This window comes from Spinacia oleracea, chromosome 4 (assembly GCF_020520425.1).
Source record: "Spinacia oleracea cultivar Varoflay chromosome 4, BTI_SOV_V1, whole genome shotgun sequence".
In the NCBI taxonomy this organism is placed as follows: Eukaryota; Viridiplantae; Streptophyta; class Magnoliopsida; order Caryophyllales; family Amaranthaceae; genus Spinacia; species Spinacia oleracea.
The window spans coordinates 184,057,210-184,080,389 of record NC_079490.1 but is presented as its reverse complement, the minus strand read 5'-3'; the positions used below and the strand labels follow the sequence as shown (position 1 = coordinate 184,080,389).

The 23,180-nt window shown below is 32.9% G+C and overlaps 1 protein-coding gene across 1 annotated transcript; it reads right to left on the bottom strand.

The window, feature by feature from the left end:
• Nucleotides 1-6,371: 6,371 nt before the first annotated feature.
• Nucleotides 6,372-8,711, bottom strand: LOC110805680 (9-cis-epoxycarotenoid dioxygenase NCED1, chloroplastic). Its single transcript, XM_022011309.2, has one exon. It carries the CDS (start codon nt 8,574-8,576, stop codon nt 6,792-6,794), a length of 1,785 nt encoding a protein of 594 aa, XP_021867001.2. The 5' UTR covers nt 8,577-8,711; the 3' UTR covers nt 6,372-6,791.
• Between the last annotated feature and the right edge of the window lie 14,469 nt (nt 8,712-23,180).

The window sequence follows — 23,180 nt, the reverse complement described above, 5'->3', positions numbered from 1 at the left end:
CCAAATTAAAGGAATATTTATAATTAGCTACTCGTTATAAGGGTCAAGACTCAAAACAATACACTAAGAGTTCAAACTGAAGTAAAATAAACAACCAAGCAACCAATTGTCTTGCCCTAAAACAAATCTCTGGTTTTGCTTGAGGGAGGGTAATGAATTTGAAGGTGCATTTATACTACGCATTGAAATTTGAAGGGAAGCAATAATAATGGAATGAAATTGGAAACAAGGAGAGGCAAGAAATTCTTCATCTGAAAGTTGGGAATTGATCGATCAATCAAATCCTCAAATTGGGGTAAATTATATAATCATGGAGAAAATTGACAAAATATATGATTTTGAATGAAATATTGTACGGGATTAGGGGATATTATACTATATGATTTGTTCACTTTCTTCAAATAATATATTTGTTGATATTTAAGGGTAATAATTATTAAGAAAACTTATATTTTATTTCATAATAAAATCATCTTTTCGAGCTTGAACGAGTCATAAACGGGCTCATAAACGAGCTTATAAACGAGTAATTAATGAGCTATAAACGAGTGCTCGTGAACATTAACGAGCTGAACGTGATGTTGTTCGAGCTTAGCTCGTTTACTTATCGAGCCTAGGAATTTTGTTCAAGCTCGTTCATTACTTAATAAACGAGCTTTGACCGAGTTTTGACCGAGCTTGTTCGCGAGTTGTTCGCGAACGTATCGGCTCATTTGCAGCCCTACCGACCACCCCAAGCCACCAATCCAATCAACAAATCCACCCACCACGGCCACTGGTACCAGCATCATTCGACAGCAATACCTGCCCAACAATTGTTGATTAACGACGGGATTTCTTGTCGCGGACCCGTCATAAAAGGTCGGGGGCCGTCGTTAATGGGAAATCCCGTCGTTAACCCGTCGTAAAAGACATTTACGACAGTTATTCCCGTCTTTGTTAGGTTGTTAGCCCCGTCGTAAAAGGCTTTTGCGACGGGATTTTTGACCCGTCGTAATTAGGTTGTCGTTAAAGATACAAATTCTTGTAGTATACTACTATAGTACTATATGTAGTTATTGACTATATATTCATTAAGGACGTCATCATCAACAATTAGTACAATTTATTATTTATAGGAGGTTATTTGTTAATAATCCATGTAATTCATACTAGGTAGTGTACGTACGTAGTATATAATTAAGACCAAATTAAAGCAGCCATTATGGCTGCCCATAATTAAAAAAATTCAGTCGATACAATCTCAGCCGTTTTGTTTTGTTCAATATGTTCAAAATCTCTTGCGGAGTAGCAGAATAAAATCCCGGATTACTTTATCGGAAGAAAAGGCATTTTGGTAGGAATAGTAACATTCTTTAGGGAAGGTTTCATCCTATAGATTAAATATCAAGTACGAAATCAATTGTTTGTTGGTTTAGCGGTGATTGGGGCTGAACTTGGTAGGGAGGACTCGTGTTCAATCCACCGCAACAACAATTCGGAGGGGGCTGATTCATATCCACCCAGAACTCATGCCACGTATCCGAATTAACCCTAAAGGTGTACCGTTTGTTAACACACACACACACACACAAAAAAAAAAATCAAGTACGAAGTACACGAGTATAACTTAGCAAAAACCTTATAAAAATATAAATAATACTTATTCCATGTTGACTAAACTTTCCGCATCAATAATCATATGATTACAAAAACATATAAAATCAACCCACCCTGGCACCCTGCTAAAACCCCATGCCGGTCAAAGTATATCACTTACTCCGTAATAAACTACGCCAATACGGAAGGAGTACTTCTGACCAAATTAATAGTTTTTTTATTTTGTTTTTTCGGTGAAGCTTACCAAATAGTTGTACTTGCTAATCAAATAGTTACACATTGTGATCTAACAGTTATATTCAATTAATTACAGTCCATTCAATCAAATAATTGTACTTTCTGATTATATAGTTACATTTTATCATCATATAATTATATTTTTTATTACTGACATCAACAGTTTTACACGTAAAACAGTTTCATAGGAGACCTATCTATTCGATCGAAATGCTGATTAATTATGCGGGTAAAGTTGCAGTTGTTATAGCAAAGGTTCACTAATTGAGCAAACACAAAAACAACAGGGTGACTTGACTTCTAAACCGAATATACTGAATCACTCAAGAGTAAAACTGGAAAGTATATATAATGGGAGAGGCAACAAACATGTAAAAAGAAAGAAAAAGAAAAAGGGGTTCTTCCTTTGTAGATAAGATTACATCACTTAAATTAGGAACAAAGATACAAAGTTTTTAGTGGATGTTCGTTCTCTCCAGATATCAAAATGACAGTTACTAAAATTAGTTTTGATCATAACTTTACACCCAAATTTTCATTATTTTTAAACTTAATTTTTATTATCTTCACTGAAACTAGTATGTCATTTAACACAATTATAAATTAATAAAAACCTTAATTAAAATTAAACCATGATCAATTAATAAAATCAACCCTCATTAAGCACTATCAAACTTAGGCCGCTTAATTTTTTTAATCTTAGGTTTAGTTGTTGGCTTTGTCATTGCACTAATCAAGCTAGGCATTAACAATTAAATTTGCATGCTATCCTACATCATTCAAATTAATTAAGTAGAAAATTTTATTTAATTAGTAAAATATGTTTTCTGTTATAGATTTTAATATGTTATTAAGATGTACTATAATAGGTAATTACCCATTCTCTAATTAGGCCGAGGCTTATTGTAAGCTACTTTGTATAACAAATAATTACCTAATGCACATATTAATATGTTGCATGTTAAGGTGCACTATTTGTTACCGACGTCAAACTCATATATGTCTCAAAACTCGGTGTAGGCCTAACGATTAAAAGTGAAAGCATGTATACAATAGGTTACTGATAGAGTATAAAACTATATCTTGGGGCTTCAACCATCAGCTTAAGCTTTTGGTTGAGTTGGTCCTCTGACATGGTATCAGAGCCAACGTGACGCAAATGTCACGGATTCGAATCTCATCCACCCCTCCTTTCAAAGTGGAATATTTCGCGCTAGGTATGAGGAGGGCTATGCTGCATCCACACTTCAAGCTCAAAGGGTTTTCATGTGAGGGGGCGTGATAGAGTATAAAACTAATCTTGGGGTTTCAACCATCAGCCTAAGCTTTTGGTTGAGTTGGTTCTCTGACAGTTACAAGTTACATTGAACATTTAACCTTACAATACTAATACTAACGTTTACTTTAAGTCTTAATTTAAAAAATACAAGCAGATTTGATCAGTATAGACCAAGAAAAAATTTAAGCTTAAATAATACTCTATACTAAATTAGATTAGATCAAATCAGATCAAATCCGTATAATTAGAATGTATGGATTAAATGGAGCATAATTGTTTCACAGAAAAAACTTAAGGTGCATTTTAATAATAAAAAAAAAAAAAAAGTTTCCAAAAGAAGAAAGTGGTCATAAGACTCTTAATAGCTACTCCTTATAAAGGTAATAGTATAATGAATAAATGAGCATGGTAAATTACTTATAACTTTATAATGCTTGAACAGGATATAATTATAATAAAGTTTAACACTTTAACCTACCAAAAGTAGTGCAAACATTGACTATTATACATGAAAGAGAAATAATTAAAGGTCCTTTATTTGTTTGGCGGTGGTTAATTAGAGGCCTAGCTTAAGAGAAGGAAATTAAAGAGGGAAAGGGGGGTGGTGGTGCATGCTTAGTATTCGTAATCATGTGGAGATGACATGATTAATATGCATGACTACTATCTACTGTCTGACTGTATGCGCGTATTAGTATCATCAAAAAGTTCATTACATTTGGAAACAAATTATAACATAAATAGTCAACTACTTACCATGCCATACACTAGCCTTGCTTATTCAATAACTATTTTAATGTTTTTTTTTTTTTTGGTGCAAATGAGCCAAGAATGGCGGGGATGAGAATCGATCCCAGGATCACCTGGAACCGGGAGAGAAGCTCTAACCAACTGAGCTATTGAGTGGTCACCGGCCTCTTCAAATATGTGTGATTGTGTGAACGAGTTTCATCAATTTACCGCCTTCGTGATTCTTTAATGTTTTTTTCCGCACTCGCGAGTTAGTCTTTTATCAGACCGTATACACTTACTTAATTATTATACTGCACTTAATAATATTACACATTAGTAGATGATAGACATGTTTTCATAAAGTGTTTGGATAAGTTGTAAGTTAGTTTTGTGTTAAAACTTATCAAAACTTGCTATAGTTATAAATTGTATTTGGATAACCCTTATATTTTTCCCAAAATTATCTTATCTTATTTGAACTTATTTGAACTTATCTTTCCTCAAACAAGTGGAAATAAGGTAAACAAAAGGTAGACTAATCAATCAATCGACAAGAATGGATCCAAAAAGAGCTGTGATAAACATAAAATAAAAAATTATGCACGAGTTACTTTTTTTTTTTTTTTTAATGGAACTAGTTACTTTTTTAAGTTAATCATTTAAGTGTATATACTGTATTTTAATTTCTACTAATTAAATTGTTACGGAGTAATTTTAAATTCTAAAACATTCTTTCCAAAATACATCGCAGTAACTAGTAAATACAGAGTAATTAAAATTCAAACATTATATCTTTCTCATTAAACGAAATGAAGGAGTTTATGAGGAGTACGTAAATGGTTTAGATCAGGTCTATGTATTTTATTTTGTATCGATCTAGAATTAATTACAATTCGGATCTTGGTCGAATGCGTTTCACATTCTCTTAAATGAAGGAAGGAGTAGCTACTCACCCAACCTTCCAACCTTCCTAGCTAGAAGCTCAACTAAGGTTGCGTTTTATTCTCTTATTAATTGTTCCTGAACGTATTTTATATGAACATAATTGAACTTATCTGAGCTTATTAAAACTTATCAAAACTTACTATAGTTATGAGTTGTATTTGGGTAAACCTTTAATTTTCTCAAAATTATCTTATTTGAACTTAATTTTACTTATCTTTTCTGAAACAAGTGAAAATAAGGTGAACAGAAGGTAGACTAATCAATCAATCGACAAGAATGGATCCAAAAAAGAGTTGGTTGTTTGTACTCAAACTCAACCAAGTTTCATCCAAAGTATACGATTTCATTCGCATAATAATGTGTGAAAACTTTACAATATCTGAACCAAAAATTGACCATTACTGCGTCGTATTACATACGAATACGATAAACGCAAAATTCCAGTAAACTTGAGCGCACTTATTGGCTGCCGTCGCATAACAAATTTTGCCATGTGATGTGGGGATGCATTTCCAGTTCCATTACCCCCAGAAAAATGCCAAATATTTAATTGAAAAAAATAAATAAACACGTATTAATCATAAAGTCATTTTCCTATAAAAATTAAAATTATTACATGCAATAATTAATTATGTACGTGAACTAATCAATCACATATTCTCATATGTTCTATGTGCAGCATCTCTATTACTTTGTTCTATCTTTATGACATTACATCCCATATTCTCAAACAAAATATTATATCCCATGTTAAACTCCAATCATCACTACCTTCAATTATTTATCCACACATTATCTGATTCATGTATTCACATTTTTAGATAATGGGATGGGAAAGAATCTAAAATTTATAGATTTAAGTATAGGATGAATACAAATTCTAGTAATAATAAACTAAAGTCTGACAGTTACTAGCTAAATTGACACTCTAATTGCTATGAGCATGAATTAAGGATTGTGTAAGTGTTCGACGGTCAAATACTCCATAGTCTGATAAGAGACGAGTTGTAAATTTATACAGAGTAGTATATACAACTTCTAATAAGTATAATTAAGACCGTAACAAACTTTGATACATACGCGTAGACGCATAGTACTCGAATAGCATCAACTCAATTTTGTTACTCCAAATATAGGTCAAGGTTAATTGATGTCACTGAAATACGTACTACCTCCGTTTCAAAAAGATGTTTACAGTTACTATTTGCACGAACTCCAACGAATATTTGACTACTAATATATCCAATTTCGTATGTGAAAAAATTATAAAAATTTGATATTTAGAAAATACATCCCGAGACCAATCTAACAAGATCTTACATGTAACGTTTTGATGTATATAATGGTGAGAATTTAAAGTCAAAGTTTTTATACTTTGAACACATTTTTCAAAGCGTAAAAAACTTTCTGAAACGGAGTTAGTAGGTGTCAATTATCGTGAATCGGTTGTAAAATCAGTGTGAGAAATGCTAATTAGAAGGGAATATTTTGGTGAATCCACTTATTGTTGCCTACCCTCTAAATAGTAAAGATAAATAGTCAACTAAAAAAGGAAAAATGGGGGCAAACTCAAGCAATATTATCATATGAGAATATTTTCCATATACACAACTCACAAGGGTAGTCTGTAAAAACAGAGTACACAAAAGGTTGATAAAATGTACATAGCGAATCATTCTTTCATTACTAACTCTATCTAAAACACTACGGAGTAGTATATAATTATATGTAGAAGTATATACTTCAATGCACAGGAAGTGAAAGAATCAACAGAAACCCAGCTGAGCTTCATCTACTATATCCAAAAAGCTTCAAGCTGGTTCCTCAAAACCTTTCCTTCTCTTGTTTTAAAAAAGGTAAAAAAAAAAATGCTGAAAACCCCTTCAAAAAAAGGATTTCTAGCTCCTTTGCAAATAGAAGAATCTCCGGGGACATATCTGCAGATCCCTCTGGTAGATTTCTTCACCTGACTAATTTTAATTGGGTTTTTATATATCACCTATGCTTGCCTCTGTAAATCGGTAGCATTGATGAAAGTTCCATGGAACCCATAAGGTACCCTTGAAGGTAGCTTGACTGTCGCAACCAGGTCTAAATTTGTGGCATTGACAATCTGTAGCTCCGATGTCCAGTTCATCTCGTCGTGAACGAATGCGAGAATGTAACCGCCGTCTTCGCTTTGTGATGAATTCGTATGGTTTGGAAGAAATAGAGGCTCACCCCCGTATTTGTCATCTCCATACATGAACTTTTTGACTTCACCAGTGAACAAGTCAACTTTAGCAAACCCAGATACCTTCGGCCATGGCTCAGCAATGGCGAGGTACGCAAACTGGGTTTTACGGCCGAGTTTATTCCTATTCACCATACCTGCCTCCAGGTTCATTTTCTGTGAAGTAGGGAGGATTTCTCGGCGGGTGGAGATTCCGGTTTTCCTGTTCAACCGGATTTCGGATAACACACTAGTAAGATTCTCGTCGGTTTCATTGAAGATGGAATCTGCAGGAGTCATGCAGGATCCAATCACAACAATCTCGTCGGTTTCAGGCTCCTCCCACGCATTCCAGAGATGGAAACAGAAACAATCAGGGACATCCACCCACTGAATTTGACTACCGTCAGTAGCGTATTTCGGTAAAATTCCAAACCTGGATGTTTTCTCCTTGTCAAATACAACAGGGGAGCCTCCCCCGATCATCTCCTGCAACTTGAACACCACCTGAGAGTCGGGAATAACGATGTTATTCTCGGTGATCGCAAAGTCATGCATCATAGTAGCAGACTCCAGGTTGATCTCGACATCAGGAGATTTCGTACCGTCAGCTTTGAACCAGAAATACTTCAAGTACGGCCTCTTAACAACATCGTAACTCAAAGCAAACATCTCACCGGAAACCGGGTCTACCTTAGGGTGAGCAATCATAGTAGACTTAAGCTGTCCATTAAAGTCATAACGCCCAACAGTTTTCAAGTCTCCTGAAGGTGTAACCCTCACTTGGTACGGAACATCGTCTTCGGACATAGCTAAAAGACGGTTGTTAAAGTAAACAACCCCAGCGTTGGCAACTCCGATGCCATTAGTTTGATCAAGAAGACCAAACAATGCACGGGAGTAGAACAATAACAGCCTTCCAATTCCAGTATGACCATGAAGCTCACCAATTGCTTTGGGGAAAATGGGTCTACCCAAAGCCCGTTCTTGAACAAATCGATTAGTCTCAGTGAACCGGCAAGAGTAACTTGCAGACCCATCGGAGTTAAACTGGACAGCATGAATCATACCATCTCCATCAAAGAAATGATGCCCGGCTACAGGCTCATACAACGGGTTCGCTCCATTCCTTACATACACACCACGGATACATTCCGGGATCGCACCGGTTACAGGAAGACTCCGTTGAACGGGTTGCTCCGGAACCGGGGCGAAATTCCCAGCAATTTGTACCTTAGGGTCAGCCGTTTTCGGCATTGGTTGCTCACATTCACGCGTGTTTAAAACCTTCTCCACCATATCCAAGGCGGCCGCGGCCACCTTCTGGATAGGATTCCACTGCGGCTTAGATAATTTATTCTCTCTAGAAAAAGGCTTCGTATTACTCTCCTTGGGAAAACTGGTGATTTTCTTCTGCGGTTGACAAGTTTTAGTAGAAGATTTCTTAGGAGAGTCGAGTAATGGTAATTGGAGTGAAGAATTAACGAAATGAAATTGGGATTTTTTTGATGAACTAAACTTTGGTTTATTAGAGGTTACAACTCCCCAATTGCTACTACTAGCAGTTGCCATACTTTACTCCTTTTAAAATTTGCAATTTTATTGCTCTCTTATTTTTTTTTTCAATTGAGAAAGTGAGAGAGAAAAATGGCAGAGAATGAAGAAGGTGAGATGGTGTGTGTTTTTGGTTGGGATAGAAGGTGGGGAGAGAGAAAGGGTGCATATATAGGGGAAGTGTGAAAAATGTGGGACCCATTTAAGGTATGTATACAACCACCACGTGTTGGTCTATGTGAGCAATATGACTGATGATTTTAAGTTTTTTTTCAGGAGATGGGAAGAAAGTAAGGAGGAGTGGGGGTCTAGGCTTCTTTGGATTTTGACACGACTACCCCTCTTTTATTTCTTTTTATCTTTTTTTTATTCCCACTATATATACTCCCTCCGTCCCGGAATACTCGACCCGGTTTGACCGACACAGAGTTTAAGGGACTTGAATTGACTTATTTAATTTAATAGGTAGTAGTTGATAGTGGGGTATTATTTTAATGTAGTTAGTGAGAGGTGGGTTAAGAGGTGGGGTTGGGGGAGAGTAGGGGTTGAATTTTTAATTTTTTTTTATATGGAGTAGGGGGTAGGTGGGTTAATATGGATGGAATGAGAAATAATATAAGGCAAATTTGCCAAAAAGGACCTTTTATAACTCAAATTTTGCGAGAAAGGACCTTATATAATTTTTTTTGTGAAAACACACCTTAAAGTAATTTTTTTTGCGAGAAAGGACCTAAGGAATGTTTCCGGCATTGACTGAGCTTTTCCGGCCATTAACTTGCACGTGAGCAGCACGTGTGGCTTACGTTGGCTAAAGACAATGATTTTCCTGACTCTTGAATTTTCAAACTTGATTTTATTTCGGTTTTTCTTTTCAACTTTAGGTTTTAAAGCTTAGAATTTTGGAGGAAAATTGGGTGTGATTAGCAAAATAATGCCACACGTGCTTCTCACGTGCAAGTCAATGGCCGGAAAAAACTCAGTCAATGCCGGAAATTTACTCTTGGTTGTCTTTCGCAAAAAAAATTACATTAATGTGTGATTTCACAAAAAAAAATTATATAAGGTCCTTTCTCGCAAAAAAATTTACATTAAGGTGTTATTTCACAAAAAAAAATATATAAGGTCCTTTCTCGCAAAATTTGGATTATAAAAGGTCCTTTTTAACAAATTTGCCATAATATAATATTGTTAGAATATTTCCATTTTTAAAAACAGGTCAAGTATTAAGGGACGACCCGATAAGGAAAACAGGTCAAGTATTCCGGGACGGAGGGAGTAGTATAAGTACTCCATACTTAGTACGAGTATTATTTGAGGAGTATGAGTTGAAGAATACGGAGTATGATTTTATTCTTGAATTATTTATTTTGATTAATAAAATGATTTCCAATATTATAGTTTTTGTGGAGCACTTTTTTGGTGTTGTGTTCCATGTGAATGTGGGTTTAGGGGACACTTCATCTATGTTACTTCCCCACTTGTATAGTTGTATTGTATGTATATCAATGAGGTTTCTTTTCTTCTTTTTTCTTTTTTTCTGAATTCACACTAATTATTATTTTGTCTATTTATTTAAATTGATAAATTTTGATTTTAACATCACTTATGATTCTGCTTGTTTTGATTGGGTAACTTCTCATGTACTCCCTCCGTTCTATAATGTTCCTCATTTTTCCATAATGCGCGGTCTCCAATGCACAACTTTGACCGTTAATAATTTTAATTTCGCATTAGTAAAAATTATAAAAATTTGATATTTAGAAAATTTATATTGAAACAAATCCAATGATACCACACAAGTTAACATTTATACTCTTAACCATACTATTAATTACGGTCAATGTTTTTAAACTTTGACCATATGAATAGTAAACATGAGGAACATTATGGAACAAGGGATTAATTTTTCTACAACTACTTTCCAATTACTACATCTGACTGTTACTTAGTTGTCTAGCCAAATTTAAGTATCATATTCATTAATTGGGTAAAAGATGAGTGATGCGACAAATTGTACAATCTGATTTTTATAAGAATTTTTAATTTTCAATATGTCAATTATATGTTATTACTAATATGTATTCCTCTGTTAATTAAAAAAAGAAAGAAATAGAACAACAAATCGATGAATGAATAGTATAAGAAAATGGAGAAAGTTGTTAATGTTGCAATTTTATAACAAAGGAAATAAAGAATTATGTTGACATAGTATATTAACAGTGTGTTTGGATTTCAAAATAGATTTGGGGGATAGGAGGAAGAGGAGGGGAATGTGGGCTTCAGTTCCCTCAAAACCTCTTCAGTTTTGGAGGGGATGATATATAGTACTTTCTCTTTTTTTTTCGGGAAATAAATGAATTTTTATTAATCAAATGAACCATACAACTTATCAAAATATCAAAGAAACAAGATAAACAAAGGCGCCACGTAGGCTATGCGTGTTGTGTTCGCAAGTTGCGACAACATTTAGTTGTCACAATCTTACGTGTCGGAGTTTAATTGGTACATATAGGCGTCACGTAGGCTATGCGTCATCATAATATTTTTACTATTAATGCAATATTTTTACTATGAAAATATGTAAATAAGGTATTCAATATAAAGAAGGGAAAAAAAATTAGAATATTATGATTTTCCTACCTTTTTTTAGAACATGTATAATAGAATATAAGTTAAATATTTTTGTTTCCAATTTAAATCATGACACATAAGCACGCCATGTCATCGTTGTGACACGGCTTAAAAGTCGCATGTTGCGACGTTTATCATTTTCAAAGCATCAGGATATATGAAGACTTCTCTGCCTTCTAGGAAGGGCTGGAAGTCTCACCCTTCATTTGCTACTGATCAAACAACCAAAACCAAAGCCAACATGCTTACAAACTTAAGCTAACAATATAGATATTGTTGCTCTACACGCCGGCCACCTTGAATTTGACTTCTTTAACAATTGTATCAGGGCTCTTGCAACTGCTTCTAAAGATCTTCTGGTTCTTTTGAATCTAGATATTGTGGAACTTTCTTCGTTATTTTATAATTACACCATTTTGCAATTTTACAATATTTATACACCCTCTTAGATCAATTTTGTGTGATTTTTACATGAAAATTATATAGTTAAATCATGCGAGATTTTGTTAGTTTTGTCTCGATAAATTTTTTCAAAATATAATTTTTTTTATAATTTTAACTAATGTATAATAGAGATATATTTAATGGTTGTAGTTTTATATTAACAAACGTGAAACATCATTCAAATAGTACGTGTCATTAAATAGGTCAACTAAGCTTGGAGTTATTGTGCAATAATTCAGTACATAAGCTCTTTCTTATACTTCATATATATTCGTAATTTCTTTACTTTTAGCGGTAAAACTAAAGGAAGTTAATTTCATAAAAATTAACAACTCTCCGTAGACAATTGTTAGACAAAGTGACAAATTAATGAACGTGCTCCATATATGTATTCTAATCAATACCTAGTATTTAAAAACCATAACCATCTCCATTTCAATGACACATAAGCAACATCATTTTGAAGACATGTGGCGGACACGTAAGCAACAACATTTTGAGACACATGGCCTTCAATCCTCCCTTTCAGCTTCTATAACCTCCAAATTTAATTCAATTCAATTCAATGAAGTAATGAATTATTTTCTTCAATTCCTAATCTTCTCCTCTTCTCCCTCCACCTCCCCTTCCAATGTAACTGAATTGAGTTTGTCATTTAACTCATAACATCCCTTACAAATTCAACATCCCTTATAAGTACCTCATTTGCAGATACTCAGCAAAATTATTGATCCATCTTAGATGAAACCATTCTTTTGCGGGTGGGTAGATTGCCGTTATTTTTTATTTTAAGCATTATAAAAGCAGCTTGTGCAATTGTGCTTCATGTAACTTATCATTTGCTTGAAAATTGTAGTTTCTCCCTCAAAAAAATAGTTTCAAGTTTCAAGTGAGTAAAAGCCCGTGCGAAGAACGAGTCCAAAAGCTAGTTTTCATTAACACACAAGCCGTAAATACGACGTGAAGTACGTAGGTAGTATGGACTATGGAGTACTCCGTAGCTTAAGCCAAGAAATTGACAAAAGAAGAAGTAAATAATTTAATTCATGTTTAAAATTTGAATGATCCGAAATAAGTTTGAGGGAAATTTCTTACAAAAAAAAAATAAAAAAATTGAGAGAAATAATCACGTGAAATTGGCAGTGTTGGAGAGCAGGAGAAGATAGGGAAATAGACATTTTGCTTTTTACGCGAAAGTGATATAGTTTGGTCCATAATATTTACACAGTGATGTATAATTGGTCCATTTATCGGGCTATAATAGACGGTATATAATTGGTCCACTACTATGCAAACCTATACTTGCCGTGTATCAACCTCTATTTATGTAAAGTTGTAAACACTACACCAAAACTAAAAAAAATATCAACTAAAAACAGAGAATAAGTCATATTTCTAAACTTCAAATTTGAAAGCTTTATTTGACCAGATATCCAAGACATGGATTGGAATACGTCAAATTATTTGTCATTTGCGGCTTACTCTATATATAAAGAAGATGTTTAAATTTCTATTTACCAATATGCAGTGGCGTATTTCGGCTTGGCCTCCTTAGCATCAAAAAAAAACCTATATACAGATATACAGTGGCGTAGTCAGAATCTTTTTTATTATAAAATTCTAATATATGGATATGAGCACTCAATCGTTTTTTGGTGCACCCGCGTATATGATTGAGAAGTAGGATTTCTTTAGTATTCTTTCCAAAATTTTGTTACATATTCTTATAAATTGTAGTCTAGATTAGAACATACCATAGCAAACACTAAATTTAGGATTAAAATTCATTCAAATCAAGAGATATAAAAGAATTGGTTACCTAAACTTATACTTTAGCCGTTCATTTTTACTCGTAACGTTTGTTACTTTCACGCATGTCAATGCACATTAAGACGAATCTAACAAGATCTCACATGACTATGTTTTATCTTACGTATAAATCATCAACAATGATCAAAATATAATATGTGAATAGTGCAGAAATCACAAACGTTGCGAGTATTAAAAATCGGAGAAATTATAAAGTTATTAGAACTTACCTGTACTCCATATTTGGCTATCCTTTATTTAATTATAAAGTATGAATTTATCTTATTTAAAATTAATTAAACTTATCTAAATTTACTTTTACTAAAATTATGAAAATATAGTGAACATAACATAAATTATTACTCCCTTTGTATTTTTTTAAGAGATACACTTGTCTTTTCCGGCCTATTTATTTAAGAGATACACTTGCTATTTTTGGTAACTTATCAACCCCATCATCTAATTAAATAATCTATTTACACCCCACTCCCACCACCATCCCCTAAAATGATATGGTCCCCACTTATTTTACTTATTAAAATATCTACCCAACCCCACTTGTTTTATTACTTTATTTCATTCAATTCTTTTTCTTATTACCCGTGCCCGACCAAGTGTATCTCTTAAATAAATACGGAGGGAATACTAAAAAAAAAATCAAATCAAAATGCTTATATTGCTTATAAAATTCAAACCATAACCCCTTCGAGAGTTTCTCTCAAAAATGAACACCACGGTAAACCACGTAGAAGTAAAGCTTCCCCGCGTTAAGTCCTCTAAATTAGTCATTTTCTTTGTCGGGACACGTTGATGAACCTTGTGCCGTCAACCAAAAGTCTAGCTCGAATCAAAACAATTTAAAAGATTTAAAGAAAAGGAAACAAAAAAAAAGATAAAATAAGAGATAAAAAAAATACCCCACACGCATACTACTCAAACATAGTAGCATTTCCTTACTTTCTTACACGTGCCACCATCAAATTTTCACGTTATTATTGTTGCTTCCCTTTTTTAAATAAAAAAATTATGAAAAAGTCCACTAAATTAAGTTGTAGGATTAAGGTCCTACTAATCTACTACTGTTTCCTATTTTCCGGGAGTAGAAAACCATAGATCTATCACTTTCTTTTCCATACCCCTTAAAAAATTTAACATAATTTTTTTTAGGTTAAATTGTTTTTTTCCGACTTAAAAAATTGACAAATTATTTTTTACCACTTAAAAATAAAATAAAAATGGATGAAAACGTTATGTAAATTAATGGGAAGTAAGTGAAAATAGTAGCTTATATGCATGAAAATCGTGGGAGAAGAGAAGGAAATAAAAAATATAGTCGTTAAAATGGGATAGCATAACGTTTCCGTCCATATTTCCGGTTAAGAGATGGTAAAAAATAAATTTTATTTTATTTTTAGATGGTAAAAGTCAATTTTTATTTTATTAGGTGGTAAAAATTAATTTGTCAATTTTGTTACGTGGTAAAAAATAATTTATCCAATTTTTTTTACCACAAATTAGATAATGGCAATTGACACCCGTTTCACTATTTACTTCGTCAAAAACTTTTGTGTACCCCCGATCTACGGTATTTTATTATACATCCAACATAGCGTATAAAAAGTGAAAAATAGAACTCACTCAAGGTAAAAAAGTGACTCAGGTCAAAGATAAAAGTGAACCCGGCCAAAGATATAAATCACCTTATTCAAGGATTAAAGTTACATTACTCTAGGATACATGTGACCCTAGCCAATGAAAAATGTGACACTAATAATAAACAATGAAGTGACCATGATCAAGAGTGATATACTTGTTACAAGTTATAATTGTGACCTTACAACACTAACAATGAGAATACACCAATATATACAAAAGTGTACTATAGGTAGTAGGCTATGTGGCTTGAATGGATACCATGTATACAATTGTGCATTGCTCTACCATTTGACCTAATAGCTTGATAATAAGATAACTTATTACTACAAGAAAAAAAAACTAATAACATCAATAAGGGTAACTAAAAAAACAGAACATGTGCAGATAACCTTCCGCAAATTTTTGGCCATAACCGGGTACATCCAAAGCTGGCTGTACCCCCATCCAAAACGATGTCGTTTTGTGTTGTTTAAAATGAACATTAAAATACTGGTACAAAAATGAACATTTACTATTTCGGAAATGAACATTTATTTATTTATTTGGAATGAACATTTACTATTTTGGAAATGAACATTTATTTATTTATTTGGAAATAAACTACAAAAATGAACATTTACTATTTCAAAAAAGATCATTTATTTATTTATTTGGAATGAACATTTACTATTTTGGAAATGAACATTTATTTATTTATTTGGAAATAAACAATATAGGCGCTTATAAAAACATAAAAGACCAATGAAGTGAACAATTTCATTATGAACATTAACCATATATTTATTGTGAACAAACAAATAAACAAGAAAGAACATATAATTCAACAAAAAAGAACATAAAAAAGAACATAAAATTCCAGAAAAAGAACAAACAATACAACAATTATGAACAATTTTATGATGAATTTTAAAGCCAACATGAAAGAACAAACAATACAACAGAACAAACAATAAAGCAGATAATTATTATGAACAAAAAAATAAACAAGGAATAACAAATAATTCAACAAAAAAGAACAAACAATATAAAAAAGAACATAAAATTCCAGAAAAGAGAACAAACAATACAACAATTATGAACAATCTTATGATGAATTTTAAAGCCAACATGAAAGAACAAACAATACAACAATAAGTTTGATGAATGAATTTAAAAAACAACAATAAAGAACAAACAGTACAATAAGAAAGAACAAACAATACAAAAAGAATGAATAAAAGATTAATGAAGAGTTTAATTATGAACATTAACCATATGATTATTATAAACAAACAAATAAATAAGAAAGAACAAATAATATAAAAAAGAAAATAAAATTCCAGAAGAAAAAACAAAAAATACAACAATTATGAAAATTTGATGATGAACTTTAAAAACAACATGAAAAGAACAAACAGTACAACAAGAAAGAACAAACAGTACAACAAGAAAGAACAAACAGTACAATAAGAATGAACAAATAGTACAATAAAAAAGAACAAACAGTCGACAAGAATGAACAAACAATATGAGCGCGTCGTTTTTGGTACAGCCAGAGCTAGCTATACCCGAGTACAGCAGTTAGCGATGAATAACCTTCCTCTTTTAAACTGCCACACAATATATAATTGTAAACCGACCTTTCTATAAAGTTTGTGTTACACACTTACACTCGTAAGACTTGGGAATTGAATGTAATATGGTTTCACAGTCCGAGGTACAGAACACGCGGAGTAATATATTACGTGAACGAGTCTCGTAAAAAGTTGGATTTTTTAAACGTGTAACCTAGAATACACGACAGTAGACCTGGTTATCGGGCGGGGCGGGTCAGGGTCGGTGCGGGTCAAAAGAGGGTCGGGTATTGAAAGGGTCATTTTTAGCGGGTCGATAATGGGCGGGTCAAAAGCGGGTCGCGGGTCATTAGCGGGTCATTAGTGGGCGGGTCAATAAACGAGCAATGAAAAATGAAAAACAAAAGAGCCATGTGCAAGTACAAGTAAATACGAAGCTATACACGTAATTTTTTGTATCATTACTATTTTAATTTTCAAAATAATTGTAGTATAAGTTTGACCCTATAATGACCCTGTCCAATAAAGGCCCTGTCCAATAAGAGCCATGTCCAATAAAAGCCCTATTAACTTGACCCTAACCCTATATCCATTGGACTACCCTGTCCAATAACCAGGTCTACACGACAGTAAGTATTACAATATAATATAAAAGGTAATTAGTCATACACTGTATGATTTTTTGATGATTTTCCGATGATTTTCTGATAATAGTTTTATTTTGTCCATGTCTCGGATAGTAGAAAAATAAATCAATTAGATTATTACATATATAATTTGTTTTGAGTCTAATTTAATTTAATACATTATAATATATCTTGCTTTGAGTATTTAATAAAGTATCATGTAATGATTAGTAACTCGTAAAAGTAATGACTAAGTATTGATGTAAGACCATTAAAACATGATTCAAATCATTTTTATAATTATACTGATTTAATTTAATTCTTAGCGTATAAGTAATGAAAATATGAGTTGTGACATAGTGGTTAAAATATTAAATATGTGTTTAACAAATGAGAGGTCACAGGTTCCAAACTTATAACTAACATTTTTTCATGATCAAGAAAATTATATGAGATGATGCATCATGTCGTAATCGTTATATAGAAACCGACATGTGGTGAGATGTGATTTCTTACCATGCAATTTTAATAATAGTATATATAGATGAATAAAAAATTATGTGTACATATGATATGGCAAAATGATGACATATCATCTGCCAAGTCATCATGACACATTGAAAGATGACATAGATTACTTTAGAGATTTAATAATATACATAGATATCCTTGTACGTACTTTTAAGTGGGTTGATAAACTAACTAATTCCAAAATTATAGCGTTTAATTACCACAATTTACATACACTTAATAGTGGAAAACAACTTCATGATCATTTTATTCAAAAATAGTTTGTTTAAAACTTTCTTACTTACTATATATAGATTGAATCTTATCCTCGTAATTAAGATGACTTGTATAGATATTTTTGGATTGAAATGGTGTGCGGTTAAGATACAATAAACCTGACGAGTTTACAAATAATTTCCTTCCTTCAAAAAAGTTCAAAAACAAATTTTAAACCTAGACGTAAAACATTTGAAGGTTTAGTGTTTTGTTTGTCATTCTGTAACTTATTGGAGTGGAAACATGCTTGGTACGTTAATCTCCAATTTTATTTTACCTTTTCTAAAATACGACGTATATTATAAAAAGATCATTAAAAATGTTCTAGAAATATCTATTTTTTTTAAAAATACGGAGTACAAATTATGGTGAAGGAAACAAATTCTAGAACTTCTTAATTACAAGGCCAATTACAATCCACTTTTCCCATAAAAATGTTTGATTGAGCTTGAATTTGCATTAGGACAAAACCTTAATAATGTCCATTTGTCCAAGTGACGAGCCATGATTAGCCAGACCCAGTAATTAATAAGAACACTTCTTTTTTTGGAAATAAATAAATAAGAACATATAAATACATTGTATTTATTTTTGGGCTTTATTTCTACCGTAACAATCAAGTTCAATTTTAAACCAACATAAGTTGGTGGAGTTGGTGGGGAACTCACCTTGTGACTTGGAGGTCACAAGTTCGAGCCTCATCAACTGCGAAATGCTTGGGAGTGGCCAGTGACGGTGCCAGGATTTTATGCATAAGGGTTCGGAATTTTCAAACGTGCGCCTAATAAAATCAAACATTATAATTCAAAATTTATTTTACAACTAACAATTTGATGGTACACTTGTTCTATTACAACAATACTAAAAGAACTATAATCGAACTCTACGAGTTTTCATTTTCTTGTATTAGAGGTTCATTTTGAGGTGTTGGAGGTTCACTTTGGGGTGTTGGATGTTCATTGAAGGTGGTTCAAGTGGTCTTGAATTAGATTTTTTGAAACTTTAACATACGATCTTTCCTAAAGAATCTCAATCTAAACCCTTCATCTCAGGTCAATCTATTCAAAATCATAAATTTCAATTTTAATTCCAAGTTAGCAATTTTTTACAACAAAATATTCAAAGTTTCAAACCCCAACTCTTTAAATTTATGAATTCAAACACATATAGTTCAATACTTTAATTGAATAAATTTGCAAAAAGTACTTAGTAAACTAAGAAAATTAGTGGAGAGGTTTTTTGTTTCAAGTGTAAAAGAAAAACAAATAAAAAGAGGAGGAAAGGAAACATAAATAAAAAAAATAATCACAATAGCCACTACAAGGGTTTCGAACCCTAGTCTTTGCTGCAGGTTGCAGATCTCAAAACCACTGTGCTACCTGGTTTATTATGTTAAATTTCAGCGGCTGATAATATATATTTCTTTCCTGTCCAGTAAGGGTTCAGTTGAACCCACTGAACCCTTACTGGCACCGCCCCTGGGAGTGGCTCAAGCGATGACCTGCGGAGCTGGGCTGGTTAACCTGTGTTAGGTGTTGGTTCAGTTAGGGTCCCTTCTTCTTACCTATTAAAAAAAAAAAATCAAGTTCAATTTAGATTAATTTAGGATGCGTTCTATTCACCTGATTTCCACTTACTTATTTTTCCTGAACTTATCTGAACTTATTAGAACTTATCAAAACTTATTTTAGTTATAAATTGTACTTGGCCAACCCTTATTTTTCCTGAACTTATCTTATATGAACTTAACTGAACTTATTTGAACTTATTTTTCCTGAAATAAGTGGAAATAAGGTGAATAGAACAGGGCCTTAGATTAGGTTGGGTCATATTTGGTTGAATGTATCTGGACAATATGCGGGATATATTATCAATCGACCTTATTGATTATAGAAAATATTTTTAATAGAATTTCACTAAACAAATAATACATAACTTATTATTCTTAAGTGAACTAGTGCTAATTTATATGTAGATGGCACTAATTACGACCAGGCGAATCTTAGTCCTTGCATGGTGAATGTCGTTGTTTTGGGTTCATGCAAATTGCAAAAAATAAAAGCCGATAATTCAAATTATGATTGGAAAATGCCATAAACCACATGATTATATGCCTTTAACATAAACTTGAGCTGCCTACTGTCTTACTGTCCATATCTTTGCCTGAATCTACAAAGATTTTCTCTCTCCTAAACACAATTATGTGGTTGTTAATTCTTTTCATTTTACATCTCATTTCATGTCTTATTATGAATTTAAAGGTACAAAAACAAATATTATCACTCAACTTGAATTCAGATTCCCTTAACTTCCTCATCTTTCCGCCTGCTTCTTCGGTATCAAATCTATATTTGGTGTAACACCATTTTTTTAGACTACTGTACATTGTCTTCCAGCAACTCGAGTCACCATCGGCCGACCTTTTTATCCCAATCATTAGGGTAAATATAATATGCCATAAACAACAGATAATTAAAATATACATATAACTAGATTAAATCCCGTGCATTTACGATTATTCTAAAATTATTATTTGACCATTTTTATAAAATATTTTATTAAAATATTTCTCTCATTAAAGTTAATTCATAATTATTAAATGGAAAATTTGTGAGAAAAAACATTTTATGTCATAACTTTTGTGAAAAAACACCTTTAAAAACATTTTTTTTGGAGAAAACACCTTATATGTTAACACCCCCTTCTTTTTTCTCCTTCTTTTTTTTTTTTTTTTTATCATTTGGACCGGCGCACTTTTCAATTAATATTTTTGGAATATAAACTTCTATTAAATTTTACGCGTGTGGAATTAGAGATATTTACGTATTAGTTGGTCTTTTGGAGATCGTGAAAAGTCAAATGAAAAAATCTCTTAGGGACGGCGGGAGTATTGCTCTTGGGGCTTTCAACAAAAACAAAATAAAACGTTTTTAGTATCTGACCTCTTCAACTTTGGAGTGTTTTGCGATTCATCGAATTATTGTAATAGTCAAAGTTAGCTAAATATCACTTAATCCTACTCCTTCCGTCCCATAATATAGTATTCGTTTGACATTTTTAACAGGAATTAAGAAACTTGAAAAATGACATGATTAACTATTAATGTTGTTGTATTTTACTAAAACAGTATACACTACAAGAATTTGTATCTTTAACAACAACTTAATAACGACGGGTCAAAAATACTATCGCAAAAGCTTTTCGCGAGGGGGCTAACAATCAAACAAAGACGGGAACAACTGTCGCAAATGTCTTTTACAACGCGACGAGTTAACGACGGAATTTTTCATTTATGACGACCCCCTTTTATGACGAGTTTGGTACAGGAAATCCCGTCGTTAGTCAATGACTATTGGCCTTTAGCGACGAGATTTCCTGTCGTTAATGGTACAATCACTAGTGGAAAAAGGGTCATTTGCATCGCACTTTTAAGCACATTTGCGTCGCACATCGTGCGTGGCAAAAGCTCTCGACGCAAATGACTAAAAGTCATTTGCGTCGCACATTTGTGCGACGCAAATGAACCTTATTTGCGTCGCACATTTAGCAAATGTGCGTTGCAAATGACTTTTCAGCACCATGCCTGAAAAGTCATTTGCAACGCACATTAGCTAAATGTGCGACGCAAATGACTTTTCAGCACCATGCCTGAAAAGTCATTTGCAACGCACATTAGCTAAATGTGCGACGCAAATGACTTTTAGGCGAAAAAAAAAAAGTCATTTGCCACGCACATTAGCTAAATGTGCGTTGCAAATGACTTTTTTTTTAAAAAAAAAAATTCGTTTTTTAATATTTTAGTTACAACCCAATAAAAGGCAAAATCACCATAGATCACCCAACATGTTGATAACCTAACTACACTTTTAACATAAAAGTTTAAGTGAACCATAAACGAATGAGGCCCAAGATATCATTCAAGCAGATGAAAAAGAAAGTGGAGATGGAAACAATAGCCATGAGATGAGTAACTTGAATATGGAGCTGAGTAAAAACAACAACAATCTCTAGGAAGTTGATGACCAAGTTGCAAAGACAGAGAAACTTGGACTGCAACAGACTGCAGCCATAAAGTTAGTACAAGAAGCACTTAATGCAATCCTACAATATGATGCAGAGTCATTTCATCAACAGCCAAATCCAGTCCAAGAAATGGCTACCCAGCAACCTGATTTCCTACACAGCAATCTGACATAAAAGGTAAGGACCGCAACCATACAGAACAACTCAGCTACCCAGCAACAAGCCTGCATCACCATTGACCAGCCCTTCAGAATTGTACAAAATAGTTCACCTGTCCAGCAGTCCACACAGGACAACAGTGGCAGCAAGTCTGCATCACCAACCCCTCTGTACATGGCTAACAAGTCAAAACTACTAAAAACAATCTGAAATTTGAGGCATTAACTCAGATCCCAAATACTAAAAACTAATAAGCTAAAACCTGAGTCAACGCATCTAGAAATTTAGTTTACTTTAAGAGAGATTAAGTTTGCTTTTGTATAATTTTCCTTTAACAGATTTTAATCTAGCTAATTCATTCATTTCTAGTAAGTTTTTAATCTAATTTTAAAAATAGGAGAATCATAGGAGGAAAATGTAAATTTGTGTGCAAGCCATATCCCAAATTCCTAATCTAAACAATGAATCTGGATAATACAAATTCATCTGAACTTTGTCAATAATCATCTTCTGAGGTGGTTCTTCCCTTAGTTGCTCATCATTATAATCATTGTTCACATAATATCCTACTCTAATCATTATCATGGAGTGATAATTATTGCATTAGTGACAACTTCCCAACTGATCATCACAAACCTCAGGACACTTGGAAGTTTCATTAATAATAAAACAACCATAGCAAGCAGGCATATATACACTTCCCAACTGATCATCACAAAGACTACCAACCAGAAACAACCAAAAATAAAGGTTATCCAACATCCAAGTTAGATATGGTTACATATGAAGCACCCATAATAACCAAGGTTATCCTACGTCTTCCTGACAGTCACAATATATAAAAGGAAAAATATGCCAATACAATCAAAGGGCCCAGGAAATTCATTGTGAATGAAAAAAAGAGAGCAAGCTCTAGATAATTAGTGGATGCAAGA

What these genes read in the sequence shown, in the direction of transcription:
- LOC110805680 (XM_022011309.2), bottom strand. Translation starts at nt 8,576, where the DNA reads ATGGCAACTGCTAGTAGTAGCAATTGGGGAGTTGTAACCTCTAATAAA.